At 33.5% G+C, this 21,079-nt stretch overlaps 4 protein-coding genes across 6 annotated transcripts; 3 read left to right on the forward strand and 1 right to left on the reverse strand.

Moving 5' to 3' along the window:
* Positions 1–899: 899 nt before the first annotated feature.
* LOC110821943 (Mitochondrial substrate carrier family protein) lies at positions 900–7,734 on the forward strand. The gene is made up of 7 exons (XM_088207851.1): positions 900–1,850; positions 3,954–4,039; positions 4,124–4,331; positions 4,733–4,865; positions 4,955–5,139; positions 5,643–5,771; positions 7,420–7,734. The coding sequence occupies exons 1-7, from the start codon at positions 1,662–1,664 to the stop codon at positions 7,513–7,515; spliced, it is 1,026 nt and encodes a 341-aa protein (XP_088063977.1). The 5' UTR covers positions 900–1,661; the 3' UTR covers positions 7,516–7,734.
* A 738-nt stretch (positions 7,735–8,472) lies between these two features.
* Positions 8,473–10,331, forward strand: HSFA2 (heat shock transcription factor A2). 3 transcript variants are annotated; one of them, XM_022051919.2, is made up of 3 exons: positions 8,473–8,916; positions 9,003–9,831; positions 9,937–10,331. In XM_022051919.2, the coding sequence occupies exons 1-2, from the start codon at positions 8,605–8,607 to the stop codon at positions 9,771–9,773; spliced, it is 1,083 nt and encodes a 360-aa protein (XP_021907611.1). In that variant the 5' UTR covers positions 8,473–8,604; the 3' UTR covers positions 9,774–9,831; positions 9,937–10,331. The 3 variants fall into 3 exon arrangements, with proteins under 3 accessions (XP_021907611.1, XP_021907612.1, XP_021907613.1); XM_022051920.2 differs by having other exon boundaries at positions 8,474–8,916; positions 9,940–10,331; XM_022051921.2 differs by having other exon boundaries at positions 8,475–8,916; positions 9,012–9,831.
* A 1,873-nt stretch (positions 10,332–12,204) lies between these two features.
* CYP711A1 (cytochrome P450, family 711, subfamily A, polypeptide 1) lies at positions 12,205–14,455 on the forward strand. The gene is made up of 5 exons (XM_022052021.2): positions 12,205–12,575; positions 12,751–12,903; positions 13,002–13,791; positions 13,865–13,960; positions 14,053–14,455. The coding sequence occupies exons 1-5, from the start codon at positions 12,328–12,330 to the stop codon at positions 14,380–14,382; spliced, it is 1,617 nt and encodes a 538-aa protein (XP_021907713.1). The 5' UTR covers positions 12,205–12,327; the 3' UTR covers positions 14,383–14,455.
* A 702-nt stretch (positions 14,456–15,157) lies between these two features.
* Positions 15,158–16,116, reverse strand: PYL2 (PYR1-like 2). Its single transcript, XM_088208238.1, has one exon. The coding sequence runs from the start codon at positions 15,993–15,995 to the stop codon at positions 15,420–15,422; it is 576 nt and encodes a 191-aa protein (XP_088064364.1). The 5' UTR covers positions 15,996–16,116; the 3' UTR covers positions 15,158–15,419.
* Between the last annotated feature and the right edge of the window lie 4,963 nt (positions 16,117–21,079).

The raw sequence follows: 21,079 nt of genomic DNA on the forward strand, positions 1-21,079 counted from the left end.
AATTTCAGATAAAAAAGATCAAGATCCTGATCCTAATTAACAGGAGGGCTGTTAGTAGGTGTCATCCCAGATCTTATCAAGAGCTAGTGGAGGTTAACATCTCTACAATATTTATTTACCATTTTCATATGTTATTACATTTTTTTTATGAACTGCTGTGAAAGAAACATTTCTATAATCCTATTGTACATGATAATTTATGTGTAAGGAATATAAATCCTAACGTTATTATACACTTCTACATTTAATTTATGACCTTATTTTTATTTAAGTTTCAAGTCTTTACAACATGAACGTAGTAGCATAAACACATCAACAATTTTCAGACCAATCAACTCAAAGTGACACATCAATATAGCTTTAAACTTGTAATGATATAACTTACAACGATATATCAATATAAAAATATAAAATCGACGCAAAAATGCAACCACAACATTAAGAAATTTCAAATTGTAGACCATGTTAGCCAAAAAGAGAACATCACATCAACTCATGCACAATAGCTCGAACAAAGAACATAACAAAATATGCAGCTTACCGGCAATAGTAATTCCCATTATAAGGGCAAAAATGATCCAAGAACTGTCCAAATTTATTTTTTTAAAATTAAAAAATTAACCACATTCTCTGTATTTTTAAAATTATTTTTATCATTTTAAATATAAAAATAACTTTATAAATAAGTACAATAATTATTTATTTAAATTTATAAGAATAAAAATAAAAATTAATTTTTAATTAACTATAATTTATTTATTATATAATTAATTTCTAAAATTATAATCCATCTGAATATATAAATATATTATATTTAAGAAAGTGAAAAATATATTTAATTAATATTAAAAATTTATAGAAAATTTTGCCGCTTCTAAATTTGACCCGAAACTAATCGCAGCGATTGCGTTGGAATCCATCGCCAACCCTCCATAGGAATAATTCTAAAATTAGGAAAATCTCAAATACGAAAAAGAAGGATCACGTGGCCAAGTATCTGAAGAACAGCGAGATTCACATGGGAGCAGGGAGATTAATCCAACGACAGTTGCACCAGCTCACGCTTCTAGAATTGGTCTCCATTTCAAACGCTTCTTACGAGGGATTTCTTCCTTCCCTCACCAAAGAGAACGGGTACGTCATGGTCGTCCTCTTTCAGAGAAAATCGCCTTCATCAATGTAAAACTCCCTATAGGTTTTTTCTTCTCCTTCTTTGACCTCTCAATCCACGGCTCCACCTAAAATTCGGTATCCACAATTTGACGTGGATTTTATTTGGTTTTGAATTTTGATTGAATCTTTTTTTTCTATATGTGGATCTTATCCCAGATTTCGCATCATTTGGGTTAGATTTATGTAAAACATTGTTATAATTTGAGGTGGTTTTGGATTATCCATCTTCGTAGTCTGCTAATTCTCTATATCTGTGGATGTATCTTGGTGTTGTCAAGGAAGCAGTTAAGCTTGTGAATTTGCCCAATTTATCTCTGGATGTTCTCAGGCTACAGGATTTTCCTCTCGAACAAAAGGTCTTTTCGTTTTCTATTCCGAGAGAGAGATGGACTAAAGAGTTGTTTAAGCTACAAGGTGGATAGTCCTAATTCCTTGAATTAACAGAGTTTGTTTATAGTGGAATCGGGGTTTGAGGTCAGTATTTATAGATGGGTTCTTCACAAGGATCTACCTTGTCACCAAACGTGGCGGGACTTGTTGATGGTTCAACGAAAAGAGAGATTTCGTATGTTGATTCTTTGCCTATTTATGTTAAGGAGCTCATTGCTGGAGGGGCTGCTGGGGCCTTTGCTAAGACTGCTGTCGCACCCTTGGAACGGATAAAAATACTCTTACAGGTAAACAATTCTATTTCTCTGCATTTGCTTATGCAACATTTTACGAATATTTCATTTGTTGTACGTAGTTTTCTTTTTAGGATACTTTTGATGTACTAGTCATGATGTCGCCTGAGTGAATATTAATATGGACACTGTTTCATTCGCTCATAGATAGTCTAGAGAATATATATTCTGAGACTGGTGCATTATGAAAGAATAAGTAATTGCTTAGTTCTAGATTATAAATTTTCTTTCTGCTTTTGATTTTTTTGGAAAATGTGTTTAGTTGCTAAGTCGTAAAAATGGCTTTTACAGATAGAAAATTGGAAAATAAATTTAGTTTTGAAAATACATTATTTTTTTTATCAAATAACACTCAAATTAATATCATGTGCATTTAAATTTATTATATATGATAATTAAATATGTAGATAAACAACTACTTCTTTAATTTTCAATAAAATTTCAACATCACTTATTAGTAAAACATTTAGATACAATTTCTATTCTTAAAAAGTACTCTTCTATACCAATAATAATAATAATAATAATAAATGCTAGTGTGAAGTTCAATGATCCTTAACATGCTAGGCAGTTCTTCAGGCAACAATCCTTCAATGTTAAAGTTGGTAATATTCAATGGAGATAGTAAAAGTTCTGTACAGGAGTAACAGAATCAATATCTGTGCCTTAGAATGTAAGAGTATTTATAAGGGAATTCTTGGAGAGACACATAGCTTGTTGGGAGGAAGTTTTGAGAGATCCAATAAGTGAGGAGAGAGACATCGTTGTGTAAGGAGTTTGTTGAATAGGAATATTGGTCTAACTTGTTTGAGTGGCTTTGACACCAACATGTAAGGAGACTCCTGTTTAGGTAGGTATTGAGAATGCTTGTTGCCTTCACAAGGTTCTGTGTGGAATGTCTTGCATGGTCATTAGTTCCCGCATTACCTTCTAAATATATGTCAGTGAGATAGTTGCATAGGAAGATGAAGCAATTGCGTGGTGGTTTGCATCTGGTAGAACAAGTGAGTTAGGTCATTTGTGCTGAAGGACACATGGCGCTTCTTGCGTGTTCCGGCCTAATAGTCTTGTCATTGGTCCTAATGAGGTTCAGCGCTTATCTGGGGAGATGATAAGCTTAGATCAATATATGGTTATAAGATGTAAATACACATAAACATGTATATTAAAAATTATGTTTATAATTTATCTTTATGATTTTTAATGATAAGTGACTTATTTAATTGGTTGAAAACAACAATGATGATAATAACAATGACAATACTAATAATTCAAAATATCAGTTTATATTTTAAGATGAAGTCAAAATAATTTTTTAAGAAGAAATTAGAAAAATAAAATAAAATATTGAAAAAAAATAAAAGTTATTGAAGAACTAATAAAGATTACATGAGCTGACTTGGATTGTTGAAAGAGAGGAAGTGGTGGTTAGTATAAATTAAAATTATAAAGAAACGATGATGTAAGATATAATGGTACATGAAATGGTAAGAGAAAGTTGATGAAATGAGGTAAAGTTAAACATAAAACTTTGGTGAATAAAGTTATTTTGTAAACAATTTTACACCAAAAACAAATATAAGGAGGACGATGTAAGGTAGAGGTTGGGTGCTTGGACTGTTAGGATATATATGGAATTGCATAACTTCTGTACTTTGAGATGGAAAACACAAAATTTGTGTCTTCAACATTCTATACAACCGAAAAATAAAATTTCATACAAAACATTTTCAGTTTTGATCAAAGTAAACACATTTTAAGTTATTTCCAAAAATAAAAAAACTAAACAGCTCCTTGTTTTTTTTTCTCTTTTCTTGGTTCTTGATTGTTTACCACTATTCATTCTTTAAAATAATTTTTTTTTCCAGAATGCATTTTTCTGAACTACCCTTTTGGGTTTTTCACTAAATAAAAAATAAAACAACGGAGTGCTACTGGGATTGCTCATAAATGATGCATTTTACGTGCTTGCTTGATATGTTCTTTTCTGCTATGTTCTTGAGAGCTAATGATTAATGTTTGATACCATATTTGTTTTCCCAACTCTCTCTCTCTTTGTCTCTCTCTCTCTCTCTCCCTCACCTTTTCATTTTGCAGACAAGAACTGAAGGGTTTCAATCTCTTGGGGTTTATCAATCCTTAAGGAAGTTACTCAAGTATGAAGGTGTTCTTGGGTTTTATAAGTAAGTATGCAATTAGTTGACCCATTCTGTACAAAGGTACTTCTGTTACAAAGTTACTAATATATGGTTACTGATTTTTTTTAGAGGGAATGGAGCTAGTGTTATCCGGATCATTCCTTATGCAGCATTACATTTCATGACATATGAGCAGTATCGCAATTGGATTCTGAATAACTACTCTTCTTTAGGATCAGGGCCTGTGGTCGATCTATTGGCTGGTTCAGTTGCTGGAGGAACAGCAGTTCTATGCACATATCCTTTGGATTTGGCTCGAGCTAAACTTGCTTATCAGGTAAATTGTTTGCACTAACTCTGCTGGTTTCTTTGCTAGGTAATGGTGGCTTTATAAGTTTATTCTCTGTATGTCAACAAATTCATAGGCTATTCAAACTTCTGTTTTAGGAATAGGGACAAATCTTTGGTAGTGTATAGGTTTCTCGGTTAATTCACCAAGGTTGTTTGAGAGATGAGAGACTGCGGGATTTGCGTTTGGGTAGATTTTAGATTTAAATTTAACTGGATTTGGAGCAGGAATAAATGTTGAGGTAATTACTAAACTTTGCCTTTCAGAAGTATATTTTTCTTGAAGGAATCTTCATGTTCTTTAAATTTTTGTAAGGGATAGTCCAAAAATCCAATTATTTGTGATTTGATCCAAGTACCCTTTCTCACTAGTGTTTAATGGTTCTATAGATCGGGGGCACTAGAGGAACTTTTGGTTGCCAATTGAAAAGTATTTATCCTCGACCTCCATACAGTGGCATAAGTGGTACACTCTTAAATGTATACAAAGAAGGAGGAGCACGTGCACTATATCGGGGCATAGGTGTGTATGCACTTACAAATTTATAGATTTTGGTGCTCACTGGCTGAAGGATAACAAAGATCGGGTCCTAACCGTGTTTCTTCATGCAGGTCCAACACTCACTGGAATTCTTCCTTATGCTGGCCTAAAGTTCTATATATATGAGGAATTGAAGAGGCATGTTCCTGAAGAACATCAAAAGTCCATTTTGATGCGTCTTTCTTGTGGAGGCCTTGCAGGGTTATTTGGGCAAACCTTTACCTATCCATTAGATGTAGTTAGGAGACAAATGCAGGTAACTATAAATTTTCTGTTGTTCTCTCTTTTACTGTTTATCTGTGTAGTGCTATGTAAAGCATCAAACTATCAATTTTGCTTCCTCTTTAAGTGAAGATTGGGGTTGCTGAAGTCCATCTTGTTCTGGACTGCAAGTGCTGTATAAACCTTTACACTATGTTCGAAACAATTTAGTTCCACAAAAGATAAAATAGGATTCATTTACAAAATATTTTCATTCAGTTTCTATGACTTGTAGATAAATACTCAAATTCTAAGTATGAAATATTTTTGACTTGTAGATAAATTCTACATTCCTTTTGGAATTAATTTGTTCCAAGCATATATGTATTTATGCTCACCCATTAATATGCTATTTACATACAGGACGACTAATTCCAAGCCTATGGATCATTATGTGGTTAATCTGTCAAGTTTACAATCACATCTTATACAGTTTCAACATATTTTTTGTGTTAGCTTGATGTTGTAACAGGAATTATACTGACCTGGTGTTTACAGGTTGAAAATCTGCAACCTTCAACTCAAGGCAGTGTGAGATACAGAAACACAATTGAGGGGCTTACCACTATTGTCCGTAATCAGGGATGGCGTCAGCTATTTGCTGGGCTGAGCATTAATTATATCAAGGTAGTTATGATATGTTGCTTAGCTATGTTCATTTTCAAGAGCTTCATTTTTGTCTGTGCCTATTTAAATTTGTTCTGTAAATTTATGCAATGACATGTAATTACGTCACTGTAATATAAAGATCATCTCCATGACTAAACAAATCTCAAGGGCGGCTTGAGATATATTTTTCCAGTCTCCATTTGGCACTATTGTTTTCTATTAAAACTTGTATCTGTTGACAGACCAACTCTAGTTAAGTTGGTTGGTGTCTTCTCACCTCACTTAGAGGTTGAGGGTTCAGGCACTGACACAAATGGCTTTAGATGTGTAAGAATAAGATCCTAATCTGTTGTGGTAATAGAATTGGGAAAAAAAGGAAAAGAAAAAGAGAAATGGTGTTCACTTGAGAGACTTGCTGGGATGAGGTGGGGGTGGTGTTGATTATATGATGCACTCATGACTAGGTAGGATGGTGGATGTTTTTACCAATTTCAGAGTAGCCAAGAAATTGCAACACCTAAAATCTCAGTTGAACCATCAGAGCAAGGAGCATGCAGGTATCATATATGCCAAAAAAGGACTTGCAATGAATGGTACAATTCCTTGGGTATAAGAAGGAATCTGATATTGGTTTATCTCAGGAGGAGAAGGATGAGTGAAGCTTGAAGAAGTTGGAGCTTTCTAATCTCATGATTATATGAGAATCTTTAGGAAGCAAAAATCAAGGGCCAAGTTGATCAAAGAAGGTGACTTTAGCACGGGGTTCTTCATGGACTTGCTAGTTTCCATGGAAGATCTAACTGTACTTATTTATTTGTGGTCAGGTGTGTTCTCTTGATGACGGCTAAAAAAGCTGTTAGAGAGCATTTTACGAATCTCTGTTTGAATCGTTTGGCTTGGCATCCCAACCTTGATGGTTTAAGTTTCTTTGAGCTATTCCTAGAGAATAGAAATTGGGTAGAAAGGGAGTCTAACGAGGTCACAATCTTCTTATTCACCTGTAATGGGGAAGGCCTTGGGTCCCGATGGAATCTCCAAAGGCTTTTAGATGATACAGTTGGAATCTTTTCAAGGGGGATATCCTTCAGTTCTTTAGGGAATTTTTTCACAATGAAAAATTTTTAAGGAGCCTTAGTGCTACCTTTATGGTTATCTCAGAGGTGCAAGACATCTATAATGTGAAGTAGTTTAGGCTAGTTAATCTTACTGGCTGTGTATACAACTCAACAAGGTTATTGGCAGTGTTGGTGAATCTCGCTTTTACAGAGGGTAGACGGATATTCGACACCTTTGTGCTTGTGACCAATGATTATTGTGGATGTAGTAAAGAGGAAGAAGGAACCTGGTTTCTTATGTAAATTAGATGTGGAGACTGTGGCTCGGGACTTATTGATACTATATAAAATGTTAGTTGGTTAAGCCTTCATGCTTCTTGATACTGTTCTTCTTTGTCATCTCATAGAAACATTCTTGGAAAGCAAAGTTCATAATTTGGAAAACTTGGTTTATGTTGTGTGGTGATTGTACCCTTTTTTTTGTAGAGCTTGACTTGTATAGGTTTGTCATCCATTTAGTTATGTGCTTTTAGATTGAAAGTAGCAAACCACTGTGTCTGTCCTTCAATTTTGTTGACTGATGACTTTTGATTATCAATGTTGTTTTCCAGATTGTTCCTTCTGTGGCAATTGGATTCACTGCGTACGATACGATGAAGATTTGGCTTCGGATACCACCCAGGCGGAGATCAGAATCAGCTGCATAAATCTGACTTAAGGACCCTTTTTATCACATTTTTTTGAAATTGGCTTTTCTTATTTCTTTGATTGATCAAAGCCATGAAAATGTCAATTTCTTTCTAACTACTAGGATTTTTTTTTTTTTTTTTTATTGTTTAAAACTATGTAAAACTATGAAAAGAAGAAATAATTTAATAATATAGATTCTCTTTTACTGAATAAAATATTGGTTGTATTGATTGAAATATGTTTTTTAAGAGTGTGAAGTGCAAATTAAGAACAAAATCTGCATGCTTAGCTTTTCTTGTAGATATAAAGAAACTTTAAATAATGGTAGAACATTATTTGGATGCACTGTCGTTGAAATCTTATATTTTCATCATTCAAATGTGCAAATATCAGGATTTTAAAAAATTGACAGTAAATTGCATAATTCAATTTAAATTTTTGTAGTTCATTTGAAAATTAAATGGAGTTCTATTTTACTATAAGATAATATATTTCGAAAACAAGAATAAATCTTTAATTAATGAGATATCTTTTGAATCTTCCTTATGACTCTCAATATATAATTAATTATATATCAACCTATGTGATGATGTTAATTCAAATTTTATATATTCATCACTGAGTTAGTAATATTATTAATTATATGGTTAATAGTATAAAAATTCTTTTAATTATTAAAATATAAAAAAAAAATTAATTAAATTTTCGATTTAATTTAAAAATTGTTTTCAATTTGCAACGTCAATCTGGATTCAAACTAGTATGTTTCAGTGTACGCGTATATGATGGCGTGGCGAAATCTGAACCACCGGTTCAGAAGACAACACAGCAACATCTGTGACCTAGACAACACCATAAATTATCCCAAAAACTAGAACTTTCTAGAACTTGTAAGCAGATTGGCTGATATTTTGACGGAAATCTCTCTCTCTCCATCTTTTATCTTTCTAGAACTTTCTTATTCACCGTCATATTAATCTCTCTGTCTCTCCCCACCCACCAAAATCCAACACATTACAATCCCAAAGCGTCAATCTTTTTCCCCGGAAAATCTCTCTACAAAACCCAGTTTTTGTAAATACAGAACGTTCTCCGAAGGCATTTGCATGGACAGAGTGAGACAGAAAGTAAAGGAAGAAGACACAACGGCTGCATCATCATCACCATCATCATCATGTTCATCTTCGTCAACCTTCTCTGCGCAGCCAATGCAGGGTTTACACGATGTTGGTCCTCCTCCCTTCTTGACAAAGACATTTGATATGGTTGAGGATCGATCCACGGATTCCATTGTTTCCTGGAGCAGAGCTCGAAACAGCTTCATTGTATGGGACTCTCATAAATTCTCCTCCACTCTTCTCCCTAGATACTTCAAGCACAACAATTTCTCCAGCTTCATCCGCCAGCTTAACACATATGTAAGTTCTCTTTTGCAGTTCTCATCCGTTTTTATGTAGTGCACTTCAGCTGTTTGATTAAAAGCTTGACAGGAAGTTTGGAAAAGTTGGTGCAGGGTTTTAGAAAGGTTGATCCTGATCGTTGGGAGTTTGCCAATGAAGGGTTTTTAGGAGGACAGAGACATCTATTGAAGAGCATTAAGAGGAGAAGACATGTCTCGCACGGTACAGAATATCAAGCAGCAGGAGCTTGTGTTGAGTTGGGTCAGTTTGGTTTAGAAGGAGAGATTGAAATTTTAAAGAGAGATCGAAATGTGTTGATGACAGAGATTGTGAGATTAAGAAAACAGCAGCAGAATTCAAGAGACCAAGTTGAGGAAATGGAGAATAGATTACAAAGAACAGAGAAAAGACAGCAACAGATCATGACTTTCTTTGCAAAAGCTCTCAAGAATCCATCTTTTGTCCAACAATTTATACAAAATACAGAGGCAAGAAGGTTGCAGGATGCTGCAGTTGGACGAAAAAGGAGACTAACTGCAAGCCCAAGTGTGGAGAGTTTAGAAGAAGCAGCACTTGCTGGTATTTACCCTGGAAAGGAAGAAGAAGAAGAAAAAGAATTGGAAACTATTGAGACATTATTCTCTGCCGCCATGGACGACCCATCGAGTAGTGATGTGAAGGATCCTGGTGATACAGGGGACGACACTATCTGGGAGGAACTGATTATCGAAGATGTAATTGGTAGCAATCCAGAGGAGCAGGTAGAACCTTTAGTCGATGGAGAATCAGAATTTCCCAATTCCACGGATTGGTGTGATGATGACTTGCAACATCTTGTTGATCAAATGGGTTATCTGGGGTCAAATCCATGGTGAAACACATCTCTGAAATTATCCTCTAGTGCTATCATCTTCTATAATTTCACACATAATGGTATGTATCCATACAATATGTAGATGTGGGTCTTGCTTTTTCTGGTCACGTTGCTTCATGTATTTGGTTAGTAGGACTTACGGAAGAAAATTGTTTGTGATCCAGCAGGAAATGGTGAAAGTTCAAGAGCGGCTACTAGATAGATGTTCCAGTTCTTCTGTATCCTTGATGATAATAAACTTCTTTCAAGTTCTTGGTGTTGTTTGATGCAATTTTCAATCTATTCTGGTAGTTTGTAATCCTTTTGCTTCCTCTGGTGCATTTTGCAGGCAAGCCCTTAAACAGATACAGAAGCAATGGAAGAAGGATTGGAATCATAGACAGTTTTAGCTCTGGCCTCTGCAGATGAATTAATGGAAGGATTTCCATCAAAAGATCTTCCACGAACAAAATCAGTGGACAAAATGTTGATTTTAGCAATAGCAGATGCATATGATTATTATTCAATTGCAGGACTTGTATAAACTAATACAATTTATTCAAATTGAATTAAAAGTAAACTATGAGCATAAATCTCAATTTGAAAAGAGAGTTGGTAAGTAGCAGAAAACTTCACCGGCTATCACATCCTGAAATTTGAGCACAATTTAGTTTTCAATACACCTTTTGATCATTGCAAAAGAATCAAGGACGAAAGAGTCCTTGCCCTTTGATTTTCTTCTTCAATGAATTCAACTTTTTCTTTTTCAATGATCTCACCCTTTATCTCACTTCTGTCTCTGCTCAATTTCATGAAAGACATAAATGATCATGATCCATTGTAAAAGCTAGAAGCTTACTGCCGTGTCTTGTTGATGATGAGAGCATATATATTCATTTTGAAATGATAATAAACTATATAAAAGAATAAAAACAATTCATTATTGAACCATCTTATTTGTTTGTTCCGTTCCACTTTGGTATGAGAGAAATTTTAATTAAGGGCTTAGTTCTTCTACCATGTTTTTTTTAGTGCTTTGATTGAATGAAGCAAAACTTTTACCCTCTGTTTGGATTACGGTGAATGGTAGAATTTTAATGTATAGTATTTCACGGGCGTAAGAAAATCGTATTTATTTCAATTTCTAATGGTAACAAATAGTATTTGACTGACAAATTTTGAGATAAATTTTTAAACTATCAAATTGGTGTTATTTGATTAGTATGCTATTTGTTTTTTATTATACTCTCATATAATTTAATTAATTTTATATTTATCGTGATAATTAAATTAATGTGATAATATAAATAATTATTATTTATTTTATTAAATATAAAATTTTAAATTGATTATGTATAATAATTATTTATTTAAATACAAATATAATTATATTGATAAATAATTTTTTTTTGCATATTTTTTTTTATATTATTTACTATTACATATAATATGTAGGAATAAATTAATAATTTAGTTGAAAATACAATTATTCCATCCTATCATCCAAACAAAAATATGTTATTAACATATATTAATATACCATCATTCAAACGTAAAAAAATGTTGTCATTCTAATTCTGTGTTATTGCCATTCAATTACTGTCATTATTATACATTAATTAATCATCACTGAAGTTTATCCAAACAAAACATTAGGATTTACATTGAAATGGTGACTTTCTTTTAGGGTTTATGAATATATATATATATATATATATGTTTGGAGAGTTATCCATATGCTGATTCTTTCCCACAGGAATTCTTGGATCTTTCATATGACCATGACAAGGAGAAGACGATAAATTTTTTTTTATCAGATTGGACGGAGTTTTGGAAGATAACTTAGTAGAGGATTTTGAATCATATTCCAATTATCTTCTATTTAATTTTGAAAATATGCTACATGTACACTAATAATATAATATTTTCAACATAAGATATAAGAACACACGAGACACAATAAATAATGATTAGTGTATTCATTAGTATTAGTAAGCAGTTTCTTATTCCTTGGATATTTTTGGAGTTTTTGTTGATAGTTTAAATCGTTTTACAATTATCCTTAATATTTTTAAAATAGAAGAACTTGAGAACCAGTGTTTGAGTTTTCTAGAACAACATGAGTTTGGAATTTTGTAAATGAAGCAACTTAAAAAATTCTAAACTAATATTATTTTCTAAACTAACATAATTAGAAAGGTGAAGCAACGGATGTGATTAAAGACCAATTTGTGCTTGAGACTCTCTAAGAAATGGCAGATTGGAGGAAGACATTATTACTCGCAGAAAAAAGAAAACAATAGAAGATAGAAAAGATGAAAAGGCATCTATTTCAGCAAGATTATGATTCATATAGCGACAAAATCAAAGTGGGCAAAAAGATTCCTGGTGTAGTGTAGCACCCACTTCCCTCCTGCATTAATATAATATATATATATATACATATATATAAAACAACATACATCATACTAGCATTCTCCTCCATTGTTGCAGACCTCCTCTAAATTTATCTCTCTTCTCTCCAAATACTCAGCCTCTGATCTTGCCCTGGATCTTGGAAAAGATCAAAGAGAGATATGGGTTTGGTTGAAATGTTGATGGGCGTAAGGTGGTTCAATACGACACTGCCTCCCGCCGTATCAACCTTCTTCACAATTCTTGCAGTAGCTGCAGGGATATTGGTGTACTTGTACGGACCCTACTGGGGAGTCAGGAGAGTTCCCGGCCCACCCATTATCCCCCTGGTCGGACATCTTCCATTGATGGCAAAATATGGCCCTGATGTTTTCTCAGTTCTTGCCAAAAGACATGGTCCTATTTTCAGGTTCCTCACTTTCCTTTCTTCTTAATATTAATTCTAATATTATTATTATTACTATTTATTTCTCGTATATTAATTATTAGACTAAAGTTAGATACTAATGATTCACAGTTTATAAACAGAATAATGAATAGTTTAATGCAATATTAGCTAATTTCATAGTATTTCTGGACTAAAGGTTTCACATGGGAAGACAGCCACTCATAATTGTAGCAGATCCAGAGTTATGTAGAGAAGTGGGTATTAAAAAATTTAAAGATATTCCAAACAGGAGCATCCCTTCACCTATCTCAGCTTCTCCTCTTCATCAAAAAGGTCTCTTCTTCACAAGGTACGAACCATTAACTCCAATAAACAAAACATTTCTACTGATACCACAGATTCTAATAGCTTCTTAATCCATTGACCTGTGCTAGATTCTAATTGCAGAGATGCAAGGTGGTCGACTATGCGAAACACCATAGTTTCAGTTTACCAACCATCGCACCTCGCTAGCCTAGTTCCCACCATGCAAGAATTCATCGAGTCTGCAACTCAAAATCTTGAGTCTCAACAAGATGTCAACTTTTCTAACATGTCTCTAAAACTGGCAACAGATGTGATAGGCCGAGCAGCCTTCGGGGTTAACTTTGGGCTCTCAAAACCCCAATCAATCGATGAATCAATCAACAAAAAGACTAACCAAGATGACAATGTGGATGATCATGAAGTATCAAGCTTTATAAATCAACATATCTACTCCACAACCCAGTTAAAGATGGACTTGTCAGGATCTTTCTCCATCATTCTTGGCCTACTAATTCCCATATTGCAAGAGCCTTTTAGGCAAATTCTTAAGAGAATACCAGGCGCTATGGACCGGAAAGTTGACCAAACTAATAGAAAGATAAGTAGGAAGCTAGATGAGATTGTGACAAAGAGAATGAAGGATATTGATAAAAGGTCAAATGTTGACTTTTTATCTCTCATATTGAGAGCCAGGGAGTCCGGGACAGCGGCAAAGAATGTTTTTAGTCCAGACTATATCAGCGCTGTTACTTATGAACACCTTTTGGCTGGCTCAGCAACGACGTCGTTCACCCTCTCGTCAGTTCTCTACTTAGTTGCTGGACATCCTGAAGTTGAGAAGAAGTTGCTTGCTGAAATTGATAGCTTTGGCCCCCATAAAAAGTTGCCAACTTTTCACCATCTTCAATACAACTTTCCCTATCTTGACCAGGTAAGTCTTTTCATCTTCACTTTAAATATTTACATTACACTAATTTGAATGAAATTGATTTGTCTGAATACAGGTAATCAAAGAGTCCATGAGGTTTTACTTGGTGTCTCCACTAATTGCAAGAGAAACATCAAAAGATGTGGAAATTGGAGGTTACTTTCTCCCCAAGGTAATAATGTTATTAGGGTTTGTGGATTTATATGTTGTGTGTTTGTGTATATACATATATTTTATGGCCGATTAATTGTTGCCAACAAGCAGGGAACATGGGTGTGGTTAGCGCCTGGAGTCCTAGCAAAGGATCCCAAGAACTTCCCAGAGCCAGACAAGTTCAAGCCGGAGAGATTTGATCCAAATTGCGAAGAAGAGAAACAAAGACATCCTTATGCATTTATCCCTTTCGGCATTGGCCCTCGAGCATGCATTGGTCAAAAATTCAGCATACAAGAAATAAAACTCTTGCTCATACATTTGTATAGAAATTATGTCTTTCGACATTCACCTAACATGGAAAACCCTATAGAACTCGAATATGGAATAGTTCTCAATTTCAAGTATGGTGTCAAGCTTAGGGTCATAAAACGTACATGAACTGCTCATGTTTTTATGTTTGTCTTAAATTATTTAAAGTTTCTCAATAAAGATTATGTAAAAATTTAAAATACACGGTTCTTAACTTCAACGGGTACAAATTACTTCAAAATCTTGGAAACAAATTCTCCTTAAAGGATTTTAGGATCTTCATATTCCTTTACTAGTTATCTTTAGTCAATTAAGTTGAAAGGTAAAATCATCTTTATAGATTAGACATTGATATTAATAGTAGTGTGTAGTAAATGTAAATATACTTATTAGTGTTAAATTATATTTTTAAATAAATTCTTATGAACTATTTTATGATAATGTTGCATTAAAACTTATATAATTAGCTGCTTAAAAATTATAAATTTCTGATATATTATGAAATACTAATATAATTGTGATGAAATCACGATAATAAGATCTATTGACTTAAACACAATTTATCAATATCTATACACGTAAAGAACAATGTAAATTGACACCATCATATCCAATTAAAATAATTTAGTTTATGAATTCATGGTAAGTGTTTAATCTTAGTTAAAATTAAGTATAAAGTTTTGAATGTATTAAAAATTTTGGACTTTTATTATTAAATTTGGAAAAAAATAGATGAAAATATCTACCTTGAATTGAATGTAGATTTGACTAAAAAATTATAATATTACTCTCATTCAAATATATATATATATATATATATATATATATATATTACACTTTTTTTTTTTTAATTTATATTATATTAAATGAGCATAATTTGAATTTATATACTGCTTTCAGAGTGGGTCATCATAAACATCATTAATTTATTGAAAACAAAATGATAATTAACAATTTTAAAATAAGATCTAATGATTAATCTAAATAAGGCAAAATATACAGAACCAATTCAGACTCTCTAAATAATATCTAATTACCAAAAACAAAGCAAAAGATCCAGCTTGCCATTGCCAAAACCAGTGATGAGAGAGCAATTAAAAATTAATAGAACTAATTACAGAATAATATTCATATATTCGACCTGATTTAATTGATTAATTAAGTGCTTAATCATGTCCATGCATAGAATTACCCATAGCAACAATTCCAAGCTTCTGAAGATTCAACTTAACAACAGTGTCCACAAACATCTTCGTATCTTCCCCGGTGTTTCCTTCTGGAATATCCACAATATAAGACTCGATAACCAGAGTGTAGAGCTTCCCACCACTGTTGAACTCATTCACCGACGTCACTGACCGATAATTATTCAGTCTGTGCTCGCCGCCGACTACCCGAAAGCTCAATATATGCTTGTCGTCATCCAGAATCTCGAGTCGCTCAGTGCTGGTCGAAGCCGGGAGACCCGAAACGACGGTGACATCTCGTATGCTTCCGACGCTGCCGTCACCTCGCATGTTGCAGCTTTTCACGAAGTGTTTGTATTTCTGTGGGTTATCGAAGCTCCGAACCAGAGGCCAAACCGCCTCGGCCGGCGCGTCAATGCGTTGGGTTATTAGCGATGTGCATGTGTTTGGTGTGGGCTCGAACTTGTGGTAGGTTTCGATGAGTGGCTTGAGGTGTCTGTATTCTTCTTCCATGAGACCTTGAGGAGGTGGAGAGGGAGGAGAAGGAGAACCCATTGATGGTGAAGAAACAGAGACACGTGTGGTGATTCGACTCAGACGGGTTGATGAGGAAAACAGGAATTAATGGAGGGAGGAGGAAGAAGACAATTATTATTATACATGAGAGTTGTTTTTATTCGGACAAATATGCCCCTCTCTTTTATTTCTTTATTCAATTTTATTTAATGTAATATTAATAAAAAGGGAGGGGACATGGATGTAAAAAGAGAAAAAGTGAAGAGTAGAAAAGGTAAAAAAAGGGAGAAAAAGACAAAAGGAGGTTGTCGTCATCAAAGAAAAGGGAGGCAGGAGGAGATTCCGTGGATCATGTGAGACTCCTAACAAACTCTCGCGTGATTCATTACTCCGCCGCCCTCCCATCTTTTCCTCCGTTGATTTTTCTTTTTTTTTTTTTTTTAATTTTTTATTTCTTTTATAATTTTAATATTTCAAAAACTTATTTAAAAAATTACCATATAAATTTTTAATCACAAATAATAATATTTCTGGTCCGCTTTGATTTTACTTCTTACTCCATGCTTGGAGGTTGAAGTTTTTTTTTTTTTTTTTTTTTTTTTTTTTTTCATTCAATAAAATTGTGATTCAATTAAATTTAATCATGTGATTTTCTTGAATTTTTTAAAAATTATTTTTAACCAATTATATTACAAGATGTATTTTTTAAAAAATTATTATTGAATAAAATAAATTTTTAATTTATTATTGAATTCTGTAAAGCTCGAAACATACTTATATTTTGAGACAAAAAAAAAAAAAAATTCAAGAAAGTTGTAGATACAATAAGAAAAATGATGAAATATGTATAACTAATTATTAACGACGATTTAAAAAATAGCAATATTTATTGACTACTGTTCAGTATAAGATGTGTGATGATAATAATAACGATCGTAAAAATCGTAACTGACTACAAAATAAAATCAGAGAGCGACTTAATTATGGGCATGACTATAATACAATATTACAAAGGAAAACAACTTCAGCTATGCCCAAACGCAGATCCCAAATCAAAGGTTATTGCTAAATCCATTTCAGGTTTAGAAAATTTAAAACGACTTTAATGATAGTCATGAGCATGATACACAAATAAGTTGTAGTTGAAACTATATTTCATAAGAAGAAATTTGAAAAATGATCCAATATTAGTCACGAGAAAGATATGCATTAGTGACGATCATGCAAAAGTATGTATATTGTTTTACTTAGAAATGTTCCTTATGTCCGATATTAAGGAACTAATTCATTCATGTCGTAATGCACTGCAATTATCTTTTTAGTTTTATTTAAATTCTCTCACCAAACAAGATGTATTGAGTGCGAGAAATTATGTTTTCAAATTTTTTTTTTCTTAACATGTTTCCCCAAAAAAATAAGATGGACTCTAGTTAAATCCTTTACTATAGTCTTCCACCAAAGTTTGACATCCCTGAAAAATATATTTTAATAATATAAATAGTTAGAAAGTACTAAATTATGTCTTATAGAAAATCGTTGAGGCTTTTGACACTTGTTGTGCCACTAAAAGGCTTTGGCTTAGGAATTGTCACTTTTCTGGTGACTTCAATCTCAACAAATTTCCTTCGCACTAAGTAGACATCCTCAACAAGTTAATATTTTTAATGCTCTTTACTTATATATATATTCTCTTGATGAATAATTTCAATTAATTTTATTTTGTACCATTACGAGAATTCATGGGATAACTTTTCATGCTAATATTTAATTATTTATTTAGACAAATTTGGTAAGATATCTAACTATGAAATAAGCATATTTGAATTGGTAACACTATAATTAGGGTTCATACGTAAATAAACTAATTAATTATATTATATAAACCTAACATCTTGGTCAACATGTGATCTAACACCCCAAATTTATTATTATTTTTTTTATGAATATTATTTTGTTTTATTTTAATTTTTTTATAAATTTTATATGAATTAAATGATTATTTATATAATAATATATGGTTTTAATTTAGTTTAATTTAATTAAATAGAAATAAAAATAATAATAATGATAAAAAGGGGTAAAATTATTTTTGGGACTTAATTAAAAATAATTTTGAAAAAATGGGTGAAAATTCGGATTCTGGCGGTGTTTTTGAAAAGAAAATAAAAAATCGAGGGTCAAAATACAATTTAAAAAAATTACACCACGTCAGCAGCCCCGGCCAACTAGGACACGCCATGTGACAGAGACACTGACGCGGGAGGCCACGCGGAACGGAGCCACGTGGGTGATCCGCGTGCGCGCGATCGGACGGCTGAGATCCGTCTCCGCGCGCACGGACGGCTCAGATCAAAAGCGCGTGCGGACGGCCTAGATCGCATCGCGATGGACGACCCAGATTCATTTTTAATTTAATCGCGATCGGACGGTATAGATTAAATCGCAATGGACGACTCAGATTAAAAGCGAAAGGTTAACCGCTAGAGCCCTTGCTGGAGAAGACCGCCCAGCCATCGGGGGAACCGACCACCGCCACCCGCCGCCGCACCGGAGCACTTTTCGGCCGCCAAACGAGGTAAAAATTTTTCCTTTGGCTCGGATTTCGATTCTAAACCCATCTGTAGCCAAATCGGAGCCAAACCACCGGTCAATTGGCCAAAAAATGCTGCCGAAGCCCAACGGCGCTGCCGCGGGTTTCCTCAATTTTTGTCTCCGATGAGGCCCTTCTCGATTCTCGTTCAATGTAATTTTTTCACCATTGTGACCACCGTTCCTTCCTCTACAGGTTGACCAGAGCAAAATACCAAATCACGACTCGCGCCGGAGGAGCCGCCGCACCAGAGAGCTCCGCCACCGGTAAGTCTCGATTTTTTATATTTTTTCGGCCCACCGAGGGCCTCACGTATGTTTTATCACAGGAACTGGTGCTAATTTGCCTGAATTCGGCCGAAAACGACCGAAAATAACCAACCCGAGGTGGATCGCTGCCACGGGCGACGGCCCTGTCGCCGGAGCACGGCGGAGCTGCCGTGCCAGAATTCTAAAATTGGTCGAATAGGCCATGGGTCTGATTTTGAGTTATTTGGGGACATGTGTAGGCACCGGAAGTGTATTTCAGTTCCCAGGGAGAAATTCAGGAAATTTAGGGACTGCCTGTAGGCGCAGTGAAAAACCAGTTTTAGACTCCAAATCAAGTAAGGATCTCTCACCCTATTTTCTATCATAAAATTAAAGTTTAATAAATGATAAAATGGTATTTTATGAATTAATAGATATGTATAATTAATTAAGGTTGCTAATGGAGCCCGAATCTGATATACCTTTTTGGTCAGTTCCTATTTTATTCATTTTACAGTTTTAAATGTGTTACGTTATGTGGCTTATTTATTCTATGATCTTGAATGCATGAATCACTGTTTGCTTCACTGCTGCTTGATTTTGTGAATTTAATATATGCTTGCCTTGTGTATACACGTTGCTTGCTTAAATAGTTATGTTTGAATGAGTAACGAAGATTAAGGATAAATAGGAATGAGATTGAATTGATAATTGGGTAAGTTGACAACCTCACTAGATATTTTGGGAGATGGTGGACGGACTGAGTTCATAGGGAACCCTATCGAAAACGTTGTCTCATACTGGACCGGGTATGGAGATTTTAAATGTTTTGGCGCCCATACCGGACGGGGTATGGAGACGGCCCTGAAATTAAGTTATTAAGGTGAATGGTTCACATGTAGCGGGGACCCCTATGGATCCTCATGGATACTGATAGGCTGATAAAAGAGGAAATTTGTTGTCTGATGATTTAAATATAAAAGTATGACACATATTATGTTACAGAGTGCGTATGATTTCATGATATTTATAACGTTATTATTTTCATAAGTTGTTTTCATGAATCTCACCGAGGTAAGTGGACAGTAAAGGGTATTATTATTGATAAATGAATTTGTTACAAATTGTGCTCCATTGGTTGTTTTTGTTTTCTACCAGCCCTTACTTCTGTGATAGTGAAATAGTGTGACATCTTTACTGGATTAGTGTAGCTCATTCCTTACTTAACCATTTCAGATCAGGAGGACTTGATTCCCGAGACCATTTCGCAGGAAGACAGCGAGTAGGAGCCTAAAGATTTTATAGTTTTCCTTATAGCATTCATTTCTAATATTTCCTTCAGTTAGCTTATTGTTTCATATCTTTAATACGTTTTGGTTATTGTGTAAGGGATGTTAACCATAATCTATTTTATTTCGCTTCCGCACTTAAAAATTTTATATACAGTTCTTTTTAATTTCCGGAGCCGTTACATGTGACATGACATACACATTTAGTTATAAATTGCTAGGTATATCTTTCGAAATTCAATCACTTAAAAATTCAATTTAATTGACACTAAACTTTGTTCTTCGTGTTTTATCATCTTTAATATAAATTCTATTTTTTTCTTGAAACAAATTAAATTTATCTATGAATAGATAAGTATTAAAATTAAAGATCTCCGTGGGAGCTTAGTAGTTGTCTTGAGCTCACGATTTACATTCTTTCTTGGAATAATATTTTGTGGGTTTGATGACCAAAATTTTTTTATTAATAAATTTATGTGAAATATCATTTAATTTTATAGAATTACTAATCTAGGTAACAAATAATTAAATTAAATAAGTTATAAATTAAATTGGTAAATAAAATAATTACTACATTGAACAATAATTTTTGGACCTTAGGATATATATATATATATACATATATCATGCTTTCAAATTGTAAGCTCTTGGATCTTAAATTAATTATTGATAAATGTGTAGGTTTGATTAAATTAAATAAGTTGTAAAGTAAATTGGTAAATAAAGTAGTGTGGGTTTGGTACATATGGTAGTGAATTTTAATAATAGTTTACAAATCCTTATGATATAAACCAAAAAACCCAATAAATTTATTAATTGTATTAACTTATTACATGATATATGATTGTAGTTTTATTATTTTAATTATTATGATAATATTAAATACAAAACATAAAATTGTCGTACATTTAGTATCAATCCACCATGCACTGATATGTATGTTGAGGAGATTTACTAGTGCATATACAATTGTTCTCCCACCGATTAAATTGATTG

The sequence above is a fragment of the Carica papaya genome, chromosome 7 (assembly GCF_054855325.1).
Source record: "Carica papaya isolate Zhongbai chromosome 7, ASM5485532v1, whole genome shotgun sequence".
NCBI lineage: Eukaryota > Viridiplantae > Streptophyta > Magnoliopsida > Brassicales > Caricaceae > Carica > Carica papaya.